The sequence below is a fragment of the Ahaetulla prasina genome, chromosome 10 (assembly GCF_028640845.1).
Source record: "Ahaetulla prasina isolate Xishuangbanna chromosome 10, ASM2864084v1, whole genome shotgun sequence".
Lineage (NCBI taxonomy): Eukaryota > Metazoa > Chordata > Lepidosauria > Squamata > Colubridae > Ahaetulla > Ahaetulla prasina.
This window is the reverse complement of record NC_080548.1, coordinates 22,950,419-22,972,100: the sequence shown is the minus strand read 5'-3', so window position 1 is coordinate 22,972,100 and position 21,682 is coordinate 22,950,419. Positions and strand designations below refer to the sequence as shown.

At 43.8% G+C, this 21,682-nt stretch overlaps 1 protein-coding gene across 1 annotated transcript in view; it reads right to left on the bottom strand.

The window, feature by feature from the left end:
• The window catches only part of NPHS1 (NPHS1 adhesion molecule, nephrin), a 65,473-nt gene extending 44,076 nt beyond the window's left edge, over positions 1–21,397 (bottom strand). Inside the window, exons 1-8 of the mRNA XM_058196240.1 lie at positions 21,260–21,397; positions 20,228–20,305; positions 18,144–18,347; positions 13,705–13,827; positions 10,612–10,743; positions 6,330–6,411; positions 4,102–4,205; positions 3,436–3,554 (exon numbers count right to left, since the gene is read on the bottom strand). Of these exons, the coding sequence (XP_058052223.1) occupies positions 3,436–3,554; positions 4,102–4,205; positions 6,330–6,411; positions 10,612–10,743; positions 13,705–13,827; positions 18,144–18,347; positions 20,228–20,288 (825 nt within the window). The 5' untranslated portion in view covers positions 20,289–20,305; positions 21,260–21,397. The remainder of the gene's footprint in view (positions 1–3,435; positions 3,555–4,101; positions 4,206–6,329; positions 6,412–10,611; positions 10,744–13,704; positions 13,828–18,143; positions 18,348–20,227; positions 20,306–21,259) is intronic.
• Positions 21,398–21,682: the final 285 nt, after the last annotated feature.

The following is a 21,682-nucleotide window of genomic DNA, read 5'->3' as shown; positions in this document are numbered from 1 at the left end:
GCAGACCCATCAAAGAGCCTAGAACGATGATGGCGAACCTATGGCACATGTGTCAGAGATGGCACGCCAAGCCCTCTCTGTGGGCACGCGTGCTGTTGCCCCAGCTCAGCCAGCTGGTCATCGGTTTGCTGAGGCACGCATGTGCACCAGCCAGCTGGTCATTTGGTTTCCGAGGCATGCATGCACACCCGCCAGCTGGTTTTCGGTTTTCCAAGGCACGCAAGCACGCCGGCCAGCTGATCGTCGGGTTTCTGGTGCTCTGGTTTGGGCACTTTGTGCCAAAAAGGTTCACCATCACTGGCCTAGAAGTAACATATTAGGGGTTTTTTGTGGTTCTGACTTTACAAGAGACCATTAATAGTATGAAAGCATCCTCCGTTTGAAGAACTGTCCAGTCCAATCTCACCAAACGTAGTTTATACATATCAGCAAACTGAGACCGTCAATGGTCGTCAATTTTTAGTTTATACATATCAGCAAACTGAGACCGTCAATTTCCCACCCACCACCACCCCAACCCCCTTGACCGGGAGCTAAGTTGACTTCTATTTACATTCATTTATCTCTGTACATTTGCACATGTAAATGTTATGCGGAGCAGCATTCTTTCCTTCTTTATTGATATGTAAATGCAACACTCTACGGAAGGAGAAGACAAGGAAAGTGAAAGCCATTATTCCTTCCCCCTCCCTGGTATCTCTGCTTACGTGCAGTGAGAAGGCAGATGAAGTAGCTGTAGAGCAAGACAGATGAAGCAAAAGAGGGATCAGCAGCCGTTGGAAGCAGTGGTAGCCTGGCACAGGGTGGATCTTAGCTGCTGGCCCATCATACACCACCCACAACGCCTCTTCAAAGCCATCAGTTTCTTGCCTTCTTTGTTTGTCCTTCCTCTATAACAGGGGTGTCAAACTCATGGCTCGGGAGCCAGATTCAGCCTGCAGAGTGCTTAGATTTGGCCCGTATGGTGCTTAGATTTGGAAACAGCAAAGGACTGGAAACAGCGAAGGACTGGCCCGCGGTGCCTCTGACAGTGAAAATGGAGCTTGAGAGGGTCGTGTGCGGCCCTCCCGAGCTCCGTTTTTGCTGGCAGAGGGTTGCAAGAGGCCATAACAGCTGAAAATGGAGCTCAGGAGCCCATTTTCGCTGGCTCGGGCCACCATCTGTGCCCCCGACATGAGTGATGTCAAGCTGACCGCACTCACGGCCACCCCAGCCAGGGCCACTCACTCACCCCCGTGGTCTTATTTATTTATTTTATTTATTTATTTGATTTGATTTTTATACCGCCCTTCTCCCGAAGGACTCAGGGCGGTATAAAATTGACTCAGGGCGGTCAAACACAACCTTGATGTGGCCCTGGATGAAATCAAGTTTGACACCCCTGCTCTCTAAGGATGTTTTCTCTCTATTAAAAGATGCTTGCCTTTTTCCCTCTTGGTATTAAAGAACGTCCTCGATTTACTATTGTAACTGAGCCCACAATTTCAGCCATAACTCATGGCAGATGTAAAACAGGTTCATCCTGTGTCTGTACTGATTTTACAGCCTTTTTGTGCAGCAGTCTTTAAGTGAATGCCGTAACCATTAAGCAAACATCACGGTCATTAATTTGAACCAGTGGTGAAATCCACTTTTTTTTTACTACCGGTTCTGTGGGGGTGGCTTGGTGGGCGTGGTGTGGCTTGGTGGGCGTGGCAGGGGAAGGATACTGCAAAATCTCCATTCCCTCCCCATTCCTGGTGGAAGGATATTGCAAAATCTCCATTCCCCACTCTGGGGCCTGCCAGAGGTGGTATTTGCTGGTTCTCCAAACTACTCAAAATTTCCACTACCGGTTCTCCAGAACCTGTCAGAACCTGCTGGATTTCACCCCTGATTTGAACCATTTTTCCAATTTTTTTTTCCAGAAAAATGTCAGTTTCCAGAAGAAACATTATAAATTGCAGTCATGTGATCCCAGAATGCCACAAACAGCCATAAAGCCAGGTTGACTGTTGATTGCCCCAAATGAGGTCACATGACTGCAAGGGTGGAGGTGGGTCGGATGTCAAAAACTTCAAATCTGGATCATAAGTCCCTTTTGTGGGGTCAGGCATAAATGAACATTCACTGCAGAAAAAAATAACTGCTACCAACCTGCCTTCCATTGAGGACCTGTATACTGCACAAATCAAGAAGAGGGCCGTGAAAATATTTACAGATCCCTCACATCCAGGACATAAACTGTTTCAACTTCTACCCTCAAAATGACGCTATAGAGCACTGCACACCAGAACAACTAGACACAAGGACAGTTTTTTCCCGAACGCCATCACTCTGCTAAACAAATAATTCCCTCAACACTGTCAAACTATTTATTAAATCTGCACTACTATTAATCTTCCATCACCAATCTCTTTCCACTTATGACTGTATGACTGTAACTTTTTGTTGCTATCATTAAGGGTTAAATTGTACCCTATGGCCATCATTTGTGTTGTAAATGTTGTACCTTGATGAAGGTATTTTTTCTTTTATGTACACTGAGAGCATATGCACCAAGACAAATTCCTTGTATGTCCAATCACACTTGGCCAATAAATTCTATTCTATTCTATTCTATTCTATTCTATTCTATTCTATTCTATTCTATTCTATTCTATTCTATTCTATTCTAAGCAACTAGTCAGAAATCAAGAACTTCCCATACTCCATGCTGGCATTCAGCAGCTTAAGCAAGCTGCCTACACCCCTCCCCATGAATTATTCCTCCTTGGGTGAATTTCCCCACAGATGAAATGTGCCCCAAATAACTAGGTTTGTAAGACATATTTAAGAGAATCAATTAAAGACTTAGCTGCAGCTGCATTCTCACAATAGGCTAAGATTAGTTTTATTATTGGATAGTGTTTGGCACAATGGGAGAAATGTACTGTAGAAACTTAGTAGGATTCAACATGCAAATACACAAAATGGACTAAGGCAATGAAACAAGTTAAACACATTTTATGCACTCAGTCACTGAGTCAAAAAAGAGTAAATTGGAGGCATTACAAAGGAAGCCTTATTAAAACAATGAACAACAATTTAAACCATTTGTAGACTAGTTATAGGTATGTGATTAGCTTTGAGTGCCATTGCTGCTAGACAATAACCATATTGGTTAACTCAGCAACCAAGTTAAGTATTTTATGCAAATCTAGCCATGTACTAAGGAATGCAATTACTGATAAGTTTAATTGCATCTATTAAATAGAAATATTCTAATTTAAGCATGTCTCTGATCTGAACACAACAAAGCAAAATTCTTGCAACAAGGAAAAAAAAATGCATATCTGTCATTATTATTCCCTCCCTTACTGGGTTCCAATCCAGAAATTCCAAGCTAGGGATTTTACTCACACAGCACCCCGTAAATCCAAAACTTAAATACTTTATTAAACTTCTTCTGCTCACCTTGAGCCACTGCAGTGTAGCCAGGGGATTCCCACTTGGAGAAATGCAGGTCAGTTTCAGTTCCTTGTTTTTTACAACGGCTCCTGTGTAGCCCTTGATGACAGGCAGCTGAGGTGGGACTGTCAAAAAAAGAGAGAGAGAGAGAGAGAGAAAACCACTATCAAAAACACTTCAGACTCGACTAAACTTTTGGAAATTCTTAGCATCTTGCCTGGTGTGTGATGCTACCTTGTCATTTCCTCCCAAAGCTTCATCTGTATTCCAAGGGTGAGGAAACCTTTCATCCATTAGGACAGCGTTTCTCAGCCTTGGCAAGAACTTCAACTCCCAGAATTCCCCAGCCAGCTTGTTTTAAGAACGGTCTCAAAAACACCATTCATGATCTCAATGATTCCCTTGGCTGATCTTCTCCATTTGCTTTCCTTAGCTGGCATTCCTGGTTCCCGTCCCCTTCTTCATTACGTTTCTCTCCTGTGATTTCTCTCCTGTCCTGTCTCCTCCTTCCATCCTTATCCTTCTCCTCCTCCTCTCCCCAGCCCACTTCCTTTTCTGTTTGTTTTTTATTAACACGGTAATAGGAATTGCCTTGAGCACTTGCCCAGTTATTTTGATGACACTTCCTTAATCCTGGGTAGAATGCCTGACAAAGCATTCCAAACAACTTACACAGGATGTTCATGCTGAAGCTGACAGCGACTGGTATTAAAGTCACTGTGTTTGCAGCCTTGCAGGTCAGCAGTTCCTTGTTGTCTGAACTCTCGGGGGTGAACCTGGAAGAAGACATTTTTTTAAAAAAAATGTATATATAGTTGTGGGCTGATAAGCCCTGGAAGCTGGTGTAGGAATTTAGCACCCACCCCCCTCCTAGAAGAATGAAATATTTTAGAAAATATTTAAAAGGCAGAATATATTTCCCTGGATGAGAAATGGAGAAACATGTTTTAAAGACAAAGCAGCTTCCTGACTCCCCCCCACCTTTGTCAATGGGCCATTAAAGCTTCAGCCAAGCTCACTCAACCCCCCCACCTTCCTCAATGGACCATCATTTGCAACACAATAGAACAGAAACTCACCACATGGCAAGGCTCAGGCAAGCTTGAGGGACAACCTACAATGTTAGCTAAGACCCCTAGACCACCTGGGAGTCTGAAAACCAATCAGGATACTCTTCCTGTGCCCCAGAAAGTTCAAAGCTCAGAAAAAGCATAAAGCCAGGGAGCACACAGGATCTCAGCCCTTTTCTGTTCAGGAACTCAAGCCATGTGATCCTGACCACCATTAAACCATCTTTCCAAGCAGCCTCCATGTTTCCAGTGTCTTTGTCCCCACTTGGAACTGAACCCAGATGGATATTTCTTCCAACATTGGGAAAGATCAAGGACCTACACAGAGTTCAGTAAAGGATCATTAGTGCTAGATTAGAAGTATAGACAGAATCTTGGAAACTGGTGTGGGAAGCCCCCACCCTCACCCACCCGCAGAAGAATGTAATATTTTGGGAAATATTTAAAAGGCAGAATATTATGATTCTCTAACAGGGAAATGGAGAAAGAAGTTTTTAGAGGCAGAAGGAAGCAGCCCCCAGTCTCTCTTAATAGCCCACAGCAGATGCCAGCACTTAAGGAGATAAAGAGCTTATTGACAGAGGAAGACAAGTATCTAGATAGCTCTATTCATAAGCAAAGCAAATACGACCAGGGGAAGCCCATTCCAGACAGGATATTTCGAAACTCCTGGCAGCAAAGTTTGACAGCTAACAAAGGCAGAATGGTAGGATTAGAAAGCAGCCCTTCACCCAATATCCAACACAGGGCAGAAAGCCATTACCCACAATAGGAATTGCAACGACACCAGAGGTGGGTTTCAGCAGGTTCTGTCCAGTTCTGGAGAACCGGTAGCAGAAATTTTGAGTAGTTCGAAGAACCGGTAGTAAAAATTCTGACTGGCCACGCCCCCATCTAGTCTCTGCCTCCCAAGTCCCAGAAGAAATAGGGATTTTGCAGTAACCTTCCTCTGGATTGGGGAGGGAATGGAGATTTTACGGTATCCTTCCCCTGCCATGCCCACCAAGCCACGCCCACCAAGCCACACCACGCCCACCAAGCCACACCCACAGAACCTGTAGTAAAATAATTGAAACCCACCACTAACCAACACCCTTTCAGAACACAAGCCCCTTCATTGCCCCACCCCCAGAACAGTTCAACCTTCAAAGTCACAGAAACCTCTAAAGATCCATCCACTCATTCAACCATTTTGTTCAGCTGTTCCCAGAACTGTCTTTGTGATTCTGGTTCAGTACACCCATCTTTCCAATCAGCCTTCATGTCGTTTCCGGCATTTTTCTCCCAGCTTAGAACTGAACCTGAACGGATATTTCTTCCCACACTGGTCTTGGAATTTCCCTGGCCTCATTTATAGCGGGGTTAATTAAAGTAGAACGTTTTGAATGATTTGTAATGTTTCTTCCCAGGTATCTCACTACCTGGACTGAGTTGTAATGAGATAAACCACCAATCGCCTCATTTTTTTTTTTTACCTCCTGATAGTTTATTTCTGCTTTCCTTTACAATCCTGTCCCAGTGTCACCTACAATTTCTCACAGGGGAGGCTCTCAACATTAGTATTGCAAGGGTAGGCCTGAACTGATGGGTTCTTCTGACGAGGACTTTTTGGACAACCCTTTTCTTCAAAAACCTCTTATTTCCATTTTGCAAAAGAATAGTGAGCTTCAGCTGCAGACTGTTTTCACGAAGACCTGTCGTGGAATTGATGGCAATTATGAGATACGAATTTACGTCTTCTGGTTCTTAAAAACCTGAAATATCACCAACCGGGTAAGAAAAACTAACACCTGTCAATCTCCTTGGGACCCTTGTTCAGTTCTTTATTACCTCAGCGTGGCTTCAGTGCTGAATAGTTTGGCTACAGAACCAGGTTGGATAGTAGATGTCACATCTGGCAGTTCTTTGTCAGCTGGATTTAAAAAAAAAAAGGTGATAAAACTCCAGATTACACACATTAATGACTACAGATTTGTAACTACAGTTTCTATTAGCCCGATGCCCTTCGGATTTACTGGATTACTATAATTCCTATAATTTTTAGGAAGTTGATATGAAGGTCATTCAGGCCATTTCCTGAATAGTCATTTCATCTGCAGAGAAAGAGTTCGGAAAAGGTTTGAAAATTCTACATAGAAACATCTATTGTCAGTTTTAAATAAGGATAGAGAAACCAGGTAACATATTAAATATCAAACTTGGACTATGAAAACAGAATAAAAAACAGAATACGAAATAATAAGAATAAGAATAAGAAAACAGAACACAGAATCATCTATTGCAATGTCCTTCCTGTTAAAGACTACTTCAGCTTCAATCACAATAATACAAGAGCAAACAATAGATTCAAACTTAATGTTAACCGCTTCAAACTTGATTGCAGAAAATATGACTTCTGTAACAGAGTTGTTAACGCTTGGAATTCACTACCTGACTCTGTGGTCTCTTCGTAAAATCCCAAAAACTTCAACCAAAAACTGTCTACTATTGACCTCACCCCATTCCTAAGAGGACTATAAGGGGCGTGCATAAGAGCACAAAAGTGCCTACCGTTCCTGTCCTATTGTTCCCTTTCATTATATCAAATTAATATAATTGTTGCATACTTTTGCTTATATATATGTTTATATGATGTGTTGTTGTTTTATGTCAATGTTTGCGTATACTGTTGTGACAAAATAAAAATAAAAATAAATAAAAAAATAAAAAATTGTTACATACCTTCATGTAACAACATGCAATGTCCCATTGAATGTTTTGGCTTCACATGATGTCCAATGTCACTAGTATAACATATTAAGACAATGTGAGTTCCCACAACTCAGTCGCTTTCAACTTTTTGTGACCTGATGGACACCAGGATTGACTATTGTATCTTTGAGTCTGCAGAAAGTTAGCACCCACCCATCCCCTAGAAGAATGAAATGTTTTAGGAAATATTAAAAGGGCAGAATATTATATTTTCCTGGATGAGAAATGGAGAAACCTGTTTTAAAGACGAAGCAACTTCCTGCCTCCCCCACCTTTGTCAGCAGAGGCAGAAACTCATCCACCTTTGTCAATGGACCATTAAGGCCTCAGCCAAGCTCACTCATTCCCCCCCCCCACCTTCGTCAATGGACCATCATCTCTAACACAATGGGACCTATCTAGCAACAGAAACTCACCACATGGCAAGGCTCAAGCAAGCTTGAGAGACAACCTACAAAGTTAGCTAAGACCCCCTAGACCACCTGGGAGTTTGACAACCAATCAGGATACATTTCTTATACAGGAACAGGAAACACTAAGGTGCGGGCCCAACAGAGGTTATAAACTCAGGCACTCAGCATCTTGGTCTCTTTTCCTTTCCTCTCTGGTTCTTCACCCACAATCTTGAAGCATGTGATCACCTTTTCGGTTCAGGAACTCAAACCATGTGATCCTGTCCACCAGGACAGTGGCTCAGACTGGTAAGACAGTCTGTTATTAACAGCAGCTGCTTGCAATTACTGCAGGTTCAAGCCCCACCAGGCCCAAGGTTGACTCATCCTTCCATCCTTTATAAGGTAGGTAAAATGAGGAGCCGGATTGTTGGGGGCAATAAAAGTTGACTTTGTATATAATATACAAATGGATGAAGACTATTGCTTGACATAGTGTAAGCCGCCCTGAGTCTTCGGAGAAGGGCGGGATATAAATGCAAATAAAAAAATAAAAAAATAAAAAAACATTAAACCATCTTTCCAAGCAGTCTCCATGTTTCCAGTGTCTTTTTCCCTACTTGGAACTGAACCCAGATCCGAGGTGGGTTTCAGCAGGTTCTGACCAGTTCTGGAGAACCAGTAGTGGAAATTTTGGGTAGTCCAGAGAACAGGTAGTAAAAATTCTGATTGGCCCTGCCCCCATCTATTCTCTGCCTCCCAAGTCCCAGCTGATCGGGATGGAATGGGGATTTTGCAGTATCCTTCCCCTGGAGTGGGGAGGGAATGGAGATTTTACAGTATCCTTCCCCTGCCACACCCACCAAGCCACACCCACCAAGCAATGCCATGCCCACCAAGCCACACCCACAGAACCGGTAGTAAAAATTTTTGAAACCCACCACTGACCCAGATGGACATTTCTTCCAACAAGTAAGCATCTGCTTGCATCATCAGAAACAGTCACCTTGTTTTCTGTTAGCCTCTTTTATCAATATTTTGACTTTGATTTTTCCACGCATCGGAGTCTTCCCCAATGACTCATTTGATGTCCAAAATATCTAAACTGTAGCTTCATTATTAACACATCCAGTGATGCACTGGGTTTTACTTCATCTAGTATTCAATTATTTCGCTGAAGATGTTGAAACCACACGTAATCCAACCTCATTTTAATCTAATCCACATATTACATGAACTGAGCCACAGAATGTGAGCCAAAGAGAAGGGCTTGGAAATATTTGTAGATGGAGTTAGCTAAAATTGGAAAGACAGCCATGGGTAAATTGCCTGCATTGCTTCGTGAGATATCTTCTGCCTCACAATCCTTCTTTCGCCTCTGTTTATTTGGTCCGTGCAAGACAGCTTTGATTCCACTCAGTGCGGCATTTTCCACGCAGGTCTCTTCATTGGGGCACAAAGGCAATGCATTTGCCTCAACAAGATAATTTATGTTGTCTCAGAGCCTCAACCAGAGGTGGGCTCTTGGGGGTTCGCAGGGGTTCGGGAGAACCTCTAGCTAAAATTCTGTGCAGTTTGGAGAACCCCCAAATTCCACTCCTGACTGGCCCTGCCCACCCCTCCCCTCCCAGGAGCCCCCACGCAGCCAGTTTTGGATGCAGGTAAGTGCAGGGCGCACGCAGAGGCTCAGAGAGGATGAAAAACGGGCCTACTGGAAGTTCAGGAAGTCCGGAAACAGGCCTGTTTCTGGCCTTCAGAGGGCCTCCAGAGCCCGGGGAGGGCAAAAATGCGCCCCCCCCTCCCCCGGTGCCATGGTGCAGGAGGCCAACTAGACCACACCCACCATGGCCACGCCCACCCAGCAACCAGGCAGAGAACCCCTTGCTAAAATTTCTGAAGCCCACCCCTGGCCTCAACAGGCAGTTCCAAGTTGTTGGAAGAGTCAGAACTTTCTTTAAACGCTTCCAGGAGCTGACCGGATGCTGACTCTAGCATCCGGAGCTGATGAAAGTCGGAGAAGCAATCCAATTTCTGTGACCGGTGGAAGCAAGGGGGTTGCGTTGTTTCGCAAAGTCATTTCCAGGGGCTGTTTTCCTCATGCCTCCTCAGAATGAAGCCTCTTCTGCTTGTGTTCTGCTAAATACAAAGTACGGCGACATCTAAGGGGATCCCAATTTGACATTCAGTTAAATTAGATCCCCAGTTTGTTCATTGGTGGCCTTTTCCATGGTGTAAATCAGGGGTGTCAAACTCGATTTCATTGACGGCCACATCAAGGTTGTGTTTGACCTTGGGGGGGAGGAGGCATGGTCAGGGTGGGCGTAGCCAGCTTGATGTCACTCATGTCAGGGGCGCCTGTGGCAGCCCAAGTCTCTACCAGCGAAAACAGGCTCTCAAGCTCCATTTATGGCTGTGACAGCCTCCTGCCATCCCCTGCCAGCGAAAACGGCGCTCGGGAGGGCCGCATGTGGCCCTCGCGAGCTCCAGTTTTCGCTGTGACGGCCTCCTGCAACCATCTGCCAGTGAAAAAGAAGCTTGCGAGGGCCGTGGGCTGGTTCTTCATTGTTTCCAGGGTGGGGCCTGCAGGCCCCGCGGGCCAGAACTAAGCACCCCGTTGGTCAGATGCGGCCCGCGGGCCTTGAGTTTGTCACCCCTGGTGTAAATGGTTACCTCAGGCTTCCAGTCCACAAATGACGGCTTGCAGCGTGACTTTCCCCAGTAACAGTTTCCGCAAAGTAACTATGAGTTGCTGTGTCTGTCTTGAACTTCTCACCTCACGCAGACACAGCAGGTTCCCTTGTGTTTTGCACAAAAAGCCCATGAAAAATTTACTGATGCTCGGTAACTTCTGCAAGATCTGCAATTCCTACTGGCTACGAAAGAATTTATATAGCCGCTGACATGAATTCAAAAAAAAAGCAAGGTGAGGGAAGGAAACGGTTGCTGGGATCCTCAAGCTATGGGCTCACCTTTGCAGAAGGTAATCTCAGCGGGTGGCCGAGCATCCTTCACTTGGCAGTGCAGGGTATATTCCGTGCCAGCAATCCAAGTCACCACGCTCTTAGCCTCGTACTCTACAAAAAGTGGCCTTTTGACAGGAACTATGTAGAAAAGAAGCAAAGTGAAGGATTGATATAGGGTTTTAAAATTCTGTTTTTAATTTTCTTTCTTTTTTTTTGTGGTGCAGGTAGTCCTTGAATTATGACCATAATTGAGAGGAGAATTTCCTTTACTAAGTAATAGCAATAGCACTTAAAACTTATATACCACTTCATAGTGCTTTACAGCCTTCTCTAAGCGGTTTACAGAGTCAGCCTATTGCCCCCAACAATCTGGGTCCTCATTTTACCCACCTCGGAAGGATGGAAGGCTGAGTCAACCTTGAACCTGGTGAGATTCGAACTGCCAAGTTGTTGGCAGCCGGCGATCACCAGAAGTAGCCTGCAATACTGTATTCTAACCACTGCGCAACCATAGCTCTTAGTAAGGTGGTTGTTAAGTAAGTCATACCCAATTATACTACCTTTTTGCCACAGTTGTTAAGTGAATCATGCAGTCACTAAGCAAATCTGGCTTCCTCCAATTGACTTTGCTTGTCGTAACCTGGCCAGGAAGGTTAGAAATGTTGACTGTATGACAGTAAGATGCTAGATCTGTCATAAATACATGCACTTAAAATTTGATCACGTGACCATGGGGATGCTACGACCGTTATAAGTGCGAAGACAACTCATAAGTCTTTTTTTTTTCCCAGTGGCATTGTAACTTTGAACAGTTGCTAAATTTTGGAGTAAGATCCATATTCTAATAAAGAAAAGCCTTAAAATGAAGATAAAGATGAAACCAGAAACTTTCTTTCTGGGTTTAATGGAAAAACAGGGGGTGGGGGGGAATTGGAACCTTCATCTTCTATATGTTGATGGCAGCAAGATATACTGTATGCACAAAAATGGAAGGACGTTTCAATTCCCACCATGGACCAAGGGCTACAGAAGCTGACTGAGTTGGCAGAAATGGCTAAACTGACTGTTTTGATTCAAGAAAAAAATACAAGTACTTTTGTTGCTACCTGGAAACCGCCTCTGGACTTTCCGCTTGAGGTGGACAAAAAAAACAAAACGTTGATTTTGGGTTTTACTGATTAGATTGATTTGTTGTTATAGAAATGGCTGGTTTATATTGTTTTGGAAAAGTAAAAAGTTGAGGTTAGATGTTAGTATTTTATTCTACTGCAACAGAGAGAGTCGGAAGTCAATGCAGTGGTGAATTCAACTGATTCTATCTGGCTCGGGCAAACCGGTAGCACCGGCAGTTGGAGGCTCCACCCACCTTCGCGGACGTCATCACATCCCATTTTTTAAACCTCTGCGCATGCGCAGAAGGTCCTGCGCATGCGCAGAAGTGTTGCGTGCGAGCGTTCACATTTGCGAACTGGTAGCAAAGGTAAGTAAATTTCACCCCTGAGTCAATGCCTTTTTTTTTTCTTCCTTCCTCCTATGACTTTACTTCCCCCTTTTCCTTCCCCCTGTCCTATTATTTGCTTTCATGTTTTTATATTTTATTCTATAATCTAATAAAAAATGTTGTTGTTTTTTTACAAAAAACAAAATAACCAGTTGTTAAATGAACGGTTTCAAGCTGAAGACTACTTGTATGCTATCTTTGAAACTAGAGCTTTGTGAGTTTCTAGCTGGATTGGATTGAGGGAGAAAAGGGGTTTCATCCCCAATTTCTGTGGGCGTTCCTACAAAACCACATTCCTGGAGAAAGACAGAAGAGTTAATAAAGGTTAAATTAGGTTAGGTTAGATTATATTAAAGCCGAGACACGCAATCTTTTGGCAGTGGCGGTTGCACATTTTAAATCACTTCTTTTGGCAGCGAAGGCCTAACGCTGAGGTAATGTTTGGATCATTTTTTCTACTTAAAGGGTAGGGGAGCGTAATGTGAATAAGGTGTGTTAAGCCCATCAGAAATTTCACATGTCTACTTTATTTGTCTCCTACCCAAAAGGGCTGAGTGATGTCATCCTTAGTGGAGTTCCAGGCAATTTTTAAAAAAAGTTTGCCTGCAGACTATTGACTGCACATTCTGAGTCGGGCTTTTCAGCTCCACGTCCTTTGCTCATCTAAAAATATCCCTCCAATTAATGATGCAGAAGATTTGAATATTTTCTGGAGGAGATTGAGAAGGTGATATATTGAACTGTCCGTTGTGCTGAACTGGTTTCTGCTGAATCTTGGAAGAGGACACTGTCATACTAATTTAAATAAGGACAGCAAAGATACCGAAGTTTCTTAGATGCCCTCTAAAGGTTGTGGTTGCTCCACAAACGTGGATCCACTCACTAAATTAACCAACCTTCCCATGACATTGAATGATCCATAAATTGGCCAAACGTCCTGTACAACACACCAAGTTGCAAAAACTAACCTACGTAAGTTAGAACAAACCAAAGCACAGCATGAGATGCAATGCAGTCCATTAGATTTGTCCCTGATTTGGTTAAACCCGAGTAGAATTTATAGTGGTTTCTCTTTATCTCTCATATCAACAATTATTTCTATCATCCAGGGGTATCAAACTGAAGGCCCGTGGGCCGGATCCAGCCCGTAGGGTGCTTAAATCTGGCCTGCACGGATGGTCTGGAAATATCAAAAGGACCAGCCCGTGGTGCCTCTGCTGGGCAAAACGGGCCATGCAGAGGCCTTGCGAGGTCACCGCATGGCCTATTTTCGGCCTCCCCAGCCTCCAGCAGCACTCTGCTGGCCAAAAATGGGCCGCGCAGAGGCCTTTGCTGCAGGAGGCTATCCAGGCCAAAAACAAGGTGTGGAGGGCCTCCTGTGGCCACCCCATGTTTCATTTTGGCCAGCAGGGTGCTGCAGGAGGCTTCCATCCCATCTCCCTCCCTCCCCCCACCTCCCCACACACACCCCGTCGGCCTGCAGAGGAGGACTACAATGCCAATCCAGCCCCTGAAGAAATCCAGTTTGACACCCCTGTTATAATCAACGTTCAGTTCTAGAGATCTTCCTAAGGCAGTGTGACTCCAACTATACTTACCAAGCACTGTCAGTTCCACTCTACGGGAAATTATACCAGCGCTTTTTTCTGTGGATCCAACCTGGCATTCATAGAAGGCGTCGTCTTCCAATTGGCTGTTTATTACTTGCAGGTTATATATCCCTAAAGCAGGGGTGAAATGTAAAATTTGTTACTCCCGGTTCTGTGGGGGGTAATGTGACTGGGTGGGCGTGGCCATTTTTTTTTTACTTTTTTAAAGCATTTTTTACTACCGGTTCAGGTGAATAGATAGTAAAAAATGCTTTTAATTTTTTTTTAAAAAGTTCCAAAGATCACAGCTGTGCTGCGCGATCGTCAAAACGTTTTTTTTTTACTTTTTTAAAGCATTTTTTACTACCTATTCACTGGAACCAATAGTAATAAAATGCTTTTAAAAAGTAAAAAAAAAAAAGGTTCCAATGATCACACGGCACATTGACAATCAGCTGTGCCGTGCAGTCCTTGGAACTTTTTTTTTTAAAGCATTTTTTTTACTACTGGTTCCGGTGAATAGGTAGTAAAAAATGCTTTAAGAAAGTTTTTTAAAAAGGTTGTGCTGTGCAATCGTTGGAACCTTTTTTTACCTTTTTAAAGGGTAACCTTTTACCTTTTAATTTTTTTACTACTGGTTCACTCGAACCGGTAGTTTTTATTAGTACAGGTTCACCTGAACCAAAGCAAACCGGTAGCGTTTCACCCCTGGGCAGATTCCTCTCCAATCATAACAGGGCATCATACTTCTAATTCATTCTCCTGTGAAGTAAGTGAGGTGAAACGTATCTAAAATGGGAGGTATGGTGCCTAAGAACATTAGTTGTGTCTCTAAAAAAATGGATTGCATTACTGGGACTCATTTGCTCAGTTCAAAAGCAAATATTATTTTCCCGTGTTCATAACTTCTGAGTAAAGCTTAGGAAAGTCTTCCCAACCTTTTTTTGCACTCTCCCATCTGTTTTCTTTGAAATTCTTTTTCACCAAAGAAATGGGAAACTGGGCAAAGATTGCTCTACAAGGGCTTTTAAGTCGAGGCTATCTGCAGGGAAGGTCAAGAAAGTCAAGAGAATGGCTGCGACTACTCGATCAAAGCCAGAATAGTAGGACTTGAGAGCAGCACTTCTAAATGGAATATAATCTGAGGAGCCCCAAATGGTTTTGTATGTTGCTTAGAGAGAGAAGAGCTTTCGGGTGGCACAAAATCAGAATGGCTTTCTCTTTTTTTAGGTTGCCTTGATTAATGGCATTGGGGTGTCCCCCAGAACTTAGTTATTCATGACTGCTGCCACAGTTGGTGGCCCAATTAAGCAATGATTAAGAGGACTCAGAGGGGGGCAGCAAAGCTTTGGATAGGTCACAAATGGCCTCCAGGGTTAAGGTTGCGCACACTTGTCAAGTAAAAATCTCTCAAGTGTATCCCATACGATCCATGCTCAAAGGGTCACAAGTTTAAAATACATAAAAAACGTACACTAAAGTGAACTTTTTTTAAAAAAAAAAAAAAGAACCCACAAAATATAAAAGGATACAGCAGCCCAAAATAATGATAAACGGTCATCAACATAGCTGGAAACAGGCTCTGTCAGTGATGGTATGTAGGAAAGATATTGGGAGGCTGACTGCTGAGGAAATGAATAGAATACCAAGAGTTGGAAGGGACCTTGGAGGTCTTCTAGTCCAACCCCCTGCCCAGGCAGGAAACCCTACACCACTTCAGACAAATGGTTATCCAATCTTTTCTTAAAAACTTCCTGTTTTGGAGCATTCACAACTTCTGGAGGCAAGTTGTTCCACTGATTAATTGTTCTCACTGTCAGGAAATTTCTCCTTAGTTCTAAGTTGCTTCTCTCCTTGATTAGTTTCCACCCATTGCTTCTTGTCCTGCCCTCAGGTGCTTTGGAGAATAGTTTGACTCCCTCTTCTTTGGGGCAGCCCCTGAGATATTGGAAGAGTGCTCTCATGTCTCCCCTAGTCCTTCTTTTCATTAAACTAGATATACCCAGTTCCTGCAACTGTTCTTTATATGTTTTGGCCTCCAGTCCCCTAATCATCTTGGTTGCTCTTCTCTGCACTCTTTCTAGAGTCTCAAATGGTCAGATAAGAGACAGCACAGCCCACAGCTGGGTATTGGGTGGAGCAAGAGTACTATCGTACATAATAACGCTTTACCTATAAATGACTTTTTAATCAATGCGAACAATCGCTTTAAACTTAACGTAAATTGCTCTAAACTCAATTGTAAAAAATTCAGTATTTGTAACAGAGTTGCCAAAGTCTGGAATACCTGATTCACTTATCTGAGCCATTAACTTTGTTTTCATTCTAACTAATCTTCTGTGGATGTCACTCTATATTTAAGAAGTCCCTAAGGGGATGTGCATAGGTGCACTGACAAGCCTATCATCCCCATGACATTTTAATTTTCTTATTTTGCTTGTGCGAATTTGTAATTTTTATTTGAGGGATTAAAAAAATAACATAATACAAATAAAAGAGGCTCAGAAAAAACTCTCCCTAGTGGGGATTAGTTCATGCCCAAAAGTGGAAGGACACTTTGATTGGCACCATGGACGAAATGGCTACAAAAGTTGATGGAGTTAGCAGAGATGCCTGCTTTGAATTGACTGCTTTGATTAAATTAAAAAACACAACTAATTTTGCCTCTACTTGGAAACCGCTTTTGGATTTTGTGCTTGAGGTGGGGGAAAATAAACGAAACTTTAATTTTGGGTTTTGACGATTAGATGGGTTTGTTATTATAGAAATGGCTAATATACATTATTATGTAAAAGTAAAAAGTTGAGATTCGATCTTATTATCTTATTCTACTGCACCAAAAGGAGAAGTCAGTGTCTTTTCTTTCTTTTTTTTCCCTTTGCCCTATACCCGTGATGGTGAACCTATGGCACAAGTGCCCAAAGTGGCACTCGAAGCCATGTCGCCCGGCATGCATGGCCTTGCCTGTTTATTTTCTGGGTTTCTGGCATGCATGCATGTGCAATGATCCTTCACACACGTGGCAGTGCCAAAAACCTGTTCTGTCTCTTTCCCCACTTCAGACCCACAAGCTGGCCTTCAGCCAGCGGATTCATGGCTCTTATCAGTCCTGGCAGAGAAATCGCAGCTGCCTGCCAAAGTTCAAACAAATGACTCACGTAGCAAGACTTTCAGCTCTTTTTGAAACAGTTCAGCTAAACTTTTGCTTCCCGTGGAGTGAGAGCAGTCCCAAAGCTCCTTATATATCCTGTGGTGATGCCCCTCTCTAATCTTCTGAAGCACGGGTTAAGCCAAGCTTGATTATTATTATTATCAGCTGGGTCTGAAGGCGTAGCCTGGGGAAGGGAGGAATCAGGGGATGACGGCCTCATTACGTCCTCCGACTGGTCTGGTTCTGGCTCCTGGAGCCGAGCCAAAGGAACCGGTGCTCCCGAGGTAAGCCTTACCGGCCCTTCCCCCTCACTCTCAGAGTCACTTTCGGGCATGGGGCCAGGTTCGGGGGCTGGAGTCACAACAAAACCGGTGTGTGCATGCGTGCTGGCCAGCTGATTGTCTACCTGGAAGTTCAGCTTTTCCGGAGTGTGGCCCTGATGAGTGCGCACATGTGTGTGACGTTTCCACACAACAGTGCCAAAAAGGTTTGCCATCACTGCCCTATACTTTTCTTTTTCCTACTTTCCCACTATTTTCTTCCATATTTTGGTATTTTATATTAACGAATAAAAAAATTTGAAACGCACAAAAAAAAACCAGTTAAAAAAGGAACTCTCCCTAGTGGTAAAGGAGGGGGGGGTTGAGGAGATTTGTACTTTCAGACTTTCAAGGTTCTCTCGAGGTAGGTTTACAATAAAGTACAAGTAGCACATCTAATCGTGATTCCAATCTGGTTTACTCTTCAAAGTCAACCTGTCTCACTTTGGGGGCCCAGGCTCCAGCACACGACAGGAACTGTTGGATAATGCTGGATTACCATTTGTCCGAAGTGGCGTAGGGTTTCCTGCCTAAGCAGGGGGTTGGACTAGAAGACCTCCAAGGTCCCTTCCAACTCTGTTATTCTATTGTCTAAACTTTCCAGCCTAGTTGGAACTTTTGTTTGAAGCCCAGTGGTGGGTTTCAAAAAATTTTACTGCCGTTTCCGTGGGTGTGGCTTGGTGGGCATGGCAGGGAAAGATACTGTAAAATACCCATTCCCACCCCACTCCAGGGGAAGGATACTGTAAAATCTCCATTCCCTCCCACTCCAGGAGAAGGTTACTGCAAAATCCCCATTTCCTCCTGATCAGCTGGCACTCGGGAGGCAGAGAATAGATAGGAGCGGGGCTGTCAGAATTTTTATTACCGGTTCTCCGAACTACTCAAAATTTCCGCTACCGGTTCTCCGGAACTGGTCAGAACCTGCTGAAACCCACCTCTGTTGAAGCCAGCTCGTATTTCTCCAAAGATCTCACCTTTGCTAGTCTCACCCATCATGCTGTAACGGGGGAACCGAGGGATGCTCCAGTTGGGGCCCAGTAAAAGCCCATCCTTCACCCACTGGACGGTACCAGAGGGGTTTTCCACCTCACACTTCAGCAGAGCTGTCTCCCCTTCGAGAATGGTGACGTTCTCTGGCTCCACACGGAAAACCTGTTGAAGCATCTCTGCTTGGCAACCTACCAGACCCAAAACATGGAGGCATCTCAGCAGTTGAGGAGGATAGGGAAACATATAGAATTTATACAATACAATGGCTCCCAACCTGCCTTCCATTGAATCAAAAAGAGGGCTGTGAAAATATTTACAGACCCCTCATATCCTGGACATAAACTGTTTCAACTCCTATCCTCAAAACGACGCTACAGGACAGTTTCTTCCCAAACGCCATCACTCTGCCAAACAAATAATTCCCTCAACACTGTCAAACTATTTACTAAATCTGCACTACTATTAATCTTCTCATCGTTCCCATCACCCATCTCCTTCCACTTATGACTGTAACTTTGTTGCTTGTATCCTTACGATTTAGTCTGATATTGATTGTTTCCTGATTGCTTATTTGTAGCTTATGACTATAAGTGTTAAATTTGTACCCTATGACTATCATTAAGTGTTGTAAGTGTTGTATCTTGATGAAGGTATCTTTTCTTTTATGTACACTGAGAGCGTATGCACCAAGACAAATTCCTTGTGTGTCCAATCACACTTGGCCAATAAAAAATTCTATTCTATTCTATTCTATTAAACCCGAACTGTTTTTATTAGGCATAATACCAGAAAAACCTGTTAAGCAAAGTGTGTATTTAATATTACATGTCCTAACAGCAGCAAAGATTATATTCACACAATATTGGAAAAATGAAGAAACACCCCGAGATGAAGAGATAATTAAGAAGATACTAGATTGTGCAGAAATGGATTGAAAATTAAACAGAAAGAAGACACAGACTATTATCAAACATGGAACTTATTTTACCAATGGTTGGGGGAAAAAGGGGTGGAAATGAAGAATGTAATCTATATTGTTAAGTAAATTAACTATCCAGACCACATGATGTTTATTAAGCACGAACAAATGTAAACAATAGAAAATTAATAAAATTTATATTTTTTAAAAAATCTCAGCAGTCGAGTAGCTCATTCAAAGTCAGCCAATTCTGTTCCAAGCTCAACAAAAACTGTGTAAGAATGTTTAATTTGAAAAAAGCTGAGGAAGTCTGCTTAGAGAGAAAGAAGGAAAAAATTGGAAGAGAGGGGGAAAAGCCTACATTCTAACATTATTCCTTTGGTCTGTCAGCCGTGTCACGCTTCTACCTGCTACTATCTGATCAGCTGGAGAAAGATCAAAAAATTGGAGACAGGCAAGTCATGCCTGCACGATGCAGATTTACATTTGGCTCCCTCGCTTATCGTTTTAAATAATATACACACTCACACTGGTAGCCAGTTTGATGTAGTGATTAAAGGAAATAGACTAGATTAAGTGGGAGACGGTGAGTTCTAGTTCCACGTTAGGCACAAAAACCAGCTAGGTGACCTTGGACCAGTCCCTCTCTCTCAGCCCTAGGAAGAAGGCAGAGAAAACCACCTGAAAAGATCACAGAATAAACAGCGTGGATTTACCACATCTGTATCTTTATATATAACCAGGTATAAATGCTTCCTCTACGCCTCTTGGGACCGAAACTAGAGGTGGTATTCAGCCGGTTCATACTGGTGGACGGTTGGGTGGGCTCACCTGCGATCTTCGCTACCGGTTCGCCCGAACCAGTTCGTACCGGTTTAGGCGAACCAGTAGCGAAGATCGCAGGTGAGCCCACCCACCCGTCCAAGCACCCCAGCTCTATGACGGCCTATTTAGGCACGTTTTCGAGGCCAGGTGCATGCACGGAAGGCACATGAGTGAGCAAAGCGCATGCGTGGAAGGCGGGCATGTGAAGTGAGCATGCGCACGCTCAGTGAACAAGTAGCAAGAATATTGGAAGCCCACAGCTGACCGAAACATAGAATAGTGTCCCCACCCTTCTGCTGGGTTCTCTTTGCTGAATGTTCTCACCTTTGTTCAGATCCAGGATAAAGTAGAAGATCAGGGGAACAAACAAGCCACAATGGGCCATTCCTACTTGCTGATGCTCTGGAGGTTATAAAAAAAACCAGAGGTTACAATGCTGCAAGCAGTTGTCGGGCACAAATTGACTGAGCAAATGGTGGGCATGAAAGCAGCTGGCAAATTCTGTGTTCACCAAAAATACCTTTTCAAGATCCTTGCAATATATTGAAAAACCAATTAGCTGGAGTTCACATAACATGATAAGTGAGATACAGAGACACAGGAAGATCCTCAAAGCTCAGACTTTTTTGGGAATGAAGCTGCTAAGTCAGGGGTGTCAAACTCGATTTCATTGAGGGCCGCATCAGGGTAGTGTTTGACCTCAGGGTGGGGGGGGGCAGGGGGCGTGGCCAGCTCGACATCCATTTTCGGCTGCAATGGCCTCCTGCAGCCCTCTGCCAGCGAAGGCCTGCAGGAGGCCATCACAGCCAAAAATGGAGCTCAGGAGGGCCCCAGGCAACCCTCCTTGACCTCCATTTTCGCTGGCAGAGGCACCGCAGGCCAGTCCTTCACTGTTTCCAGGATGGCTCTACGGGCCATTGCGGGCCGGTTGTGGCCCATGGGCCTTGAGTTTGACACCCCTGTGCTAAGTCTTTAAATCAGTGGCCCTCAACCTTTTGGGTACCAGGGACCAGTTCTGTGGAGTGAGGTTTTTCCGCACTCCAGAAGGGCTGTGGTTTTGTGTGCTGCCTGCATCCCACGGAAGGGGCTTCGCTTGTTTCCAGTATCTGGTATGCTGCGGATCAGTGTCATTCCACAGCCTGGGGGCTGGGGATCCCTTCTTGAACTAACCCAGCTGAGTTCGTTGTATAAAAACACCTTGTAATTATCCCACAGAAATCATTCTGAACAATGGCATTCTGCACCACTTATTTCTGATGTAACAGTTATTAATAATAAGATCAGGTATTTCTGAGATGGCAAGCAAATAGGCTTCCCGGAGCGAGTCTGTCTGTCTGTCTTTCTCGTTAAATGCACCCGATTAGATGTGAATCAGTTGACAGGCACTTCCACTGCAGGTTTCCGGAGAGCTGCGATTCTCAAATTATTCCTTTGTTTCTTTCAGAAATGGCCAAGTGCACCGAGCAGAGGGAAGGAAGGTAAACCAGAAGGAAGGCAGAAGGTTAGAATCTATTATAAGTTCCCGTTGTCCAGAGTGGAGAGAGCAAATGAATCTCTACACTGTTTTAAGAACTGTATTGTCAGCTTTTTTTTTTTTCCCACTCTGCTCTTGAGTCTTAAACAGCCATCTCATCCATAGAGACTTGGTTAGTCAAGCTGCAATGTCAAAGGCGCATTAAAAAAAAATAAAAGCCCAGTTGAGCACAATGGAGCAAACTTCAGGTTATTACATCTATTTAAAACTGTGCAGTAGGCTGTTACTTATTTTTTTATTCCGGG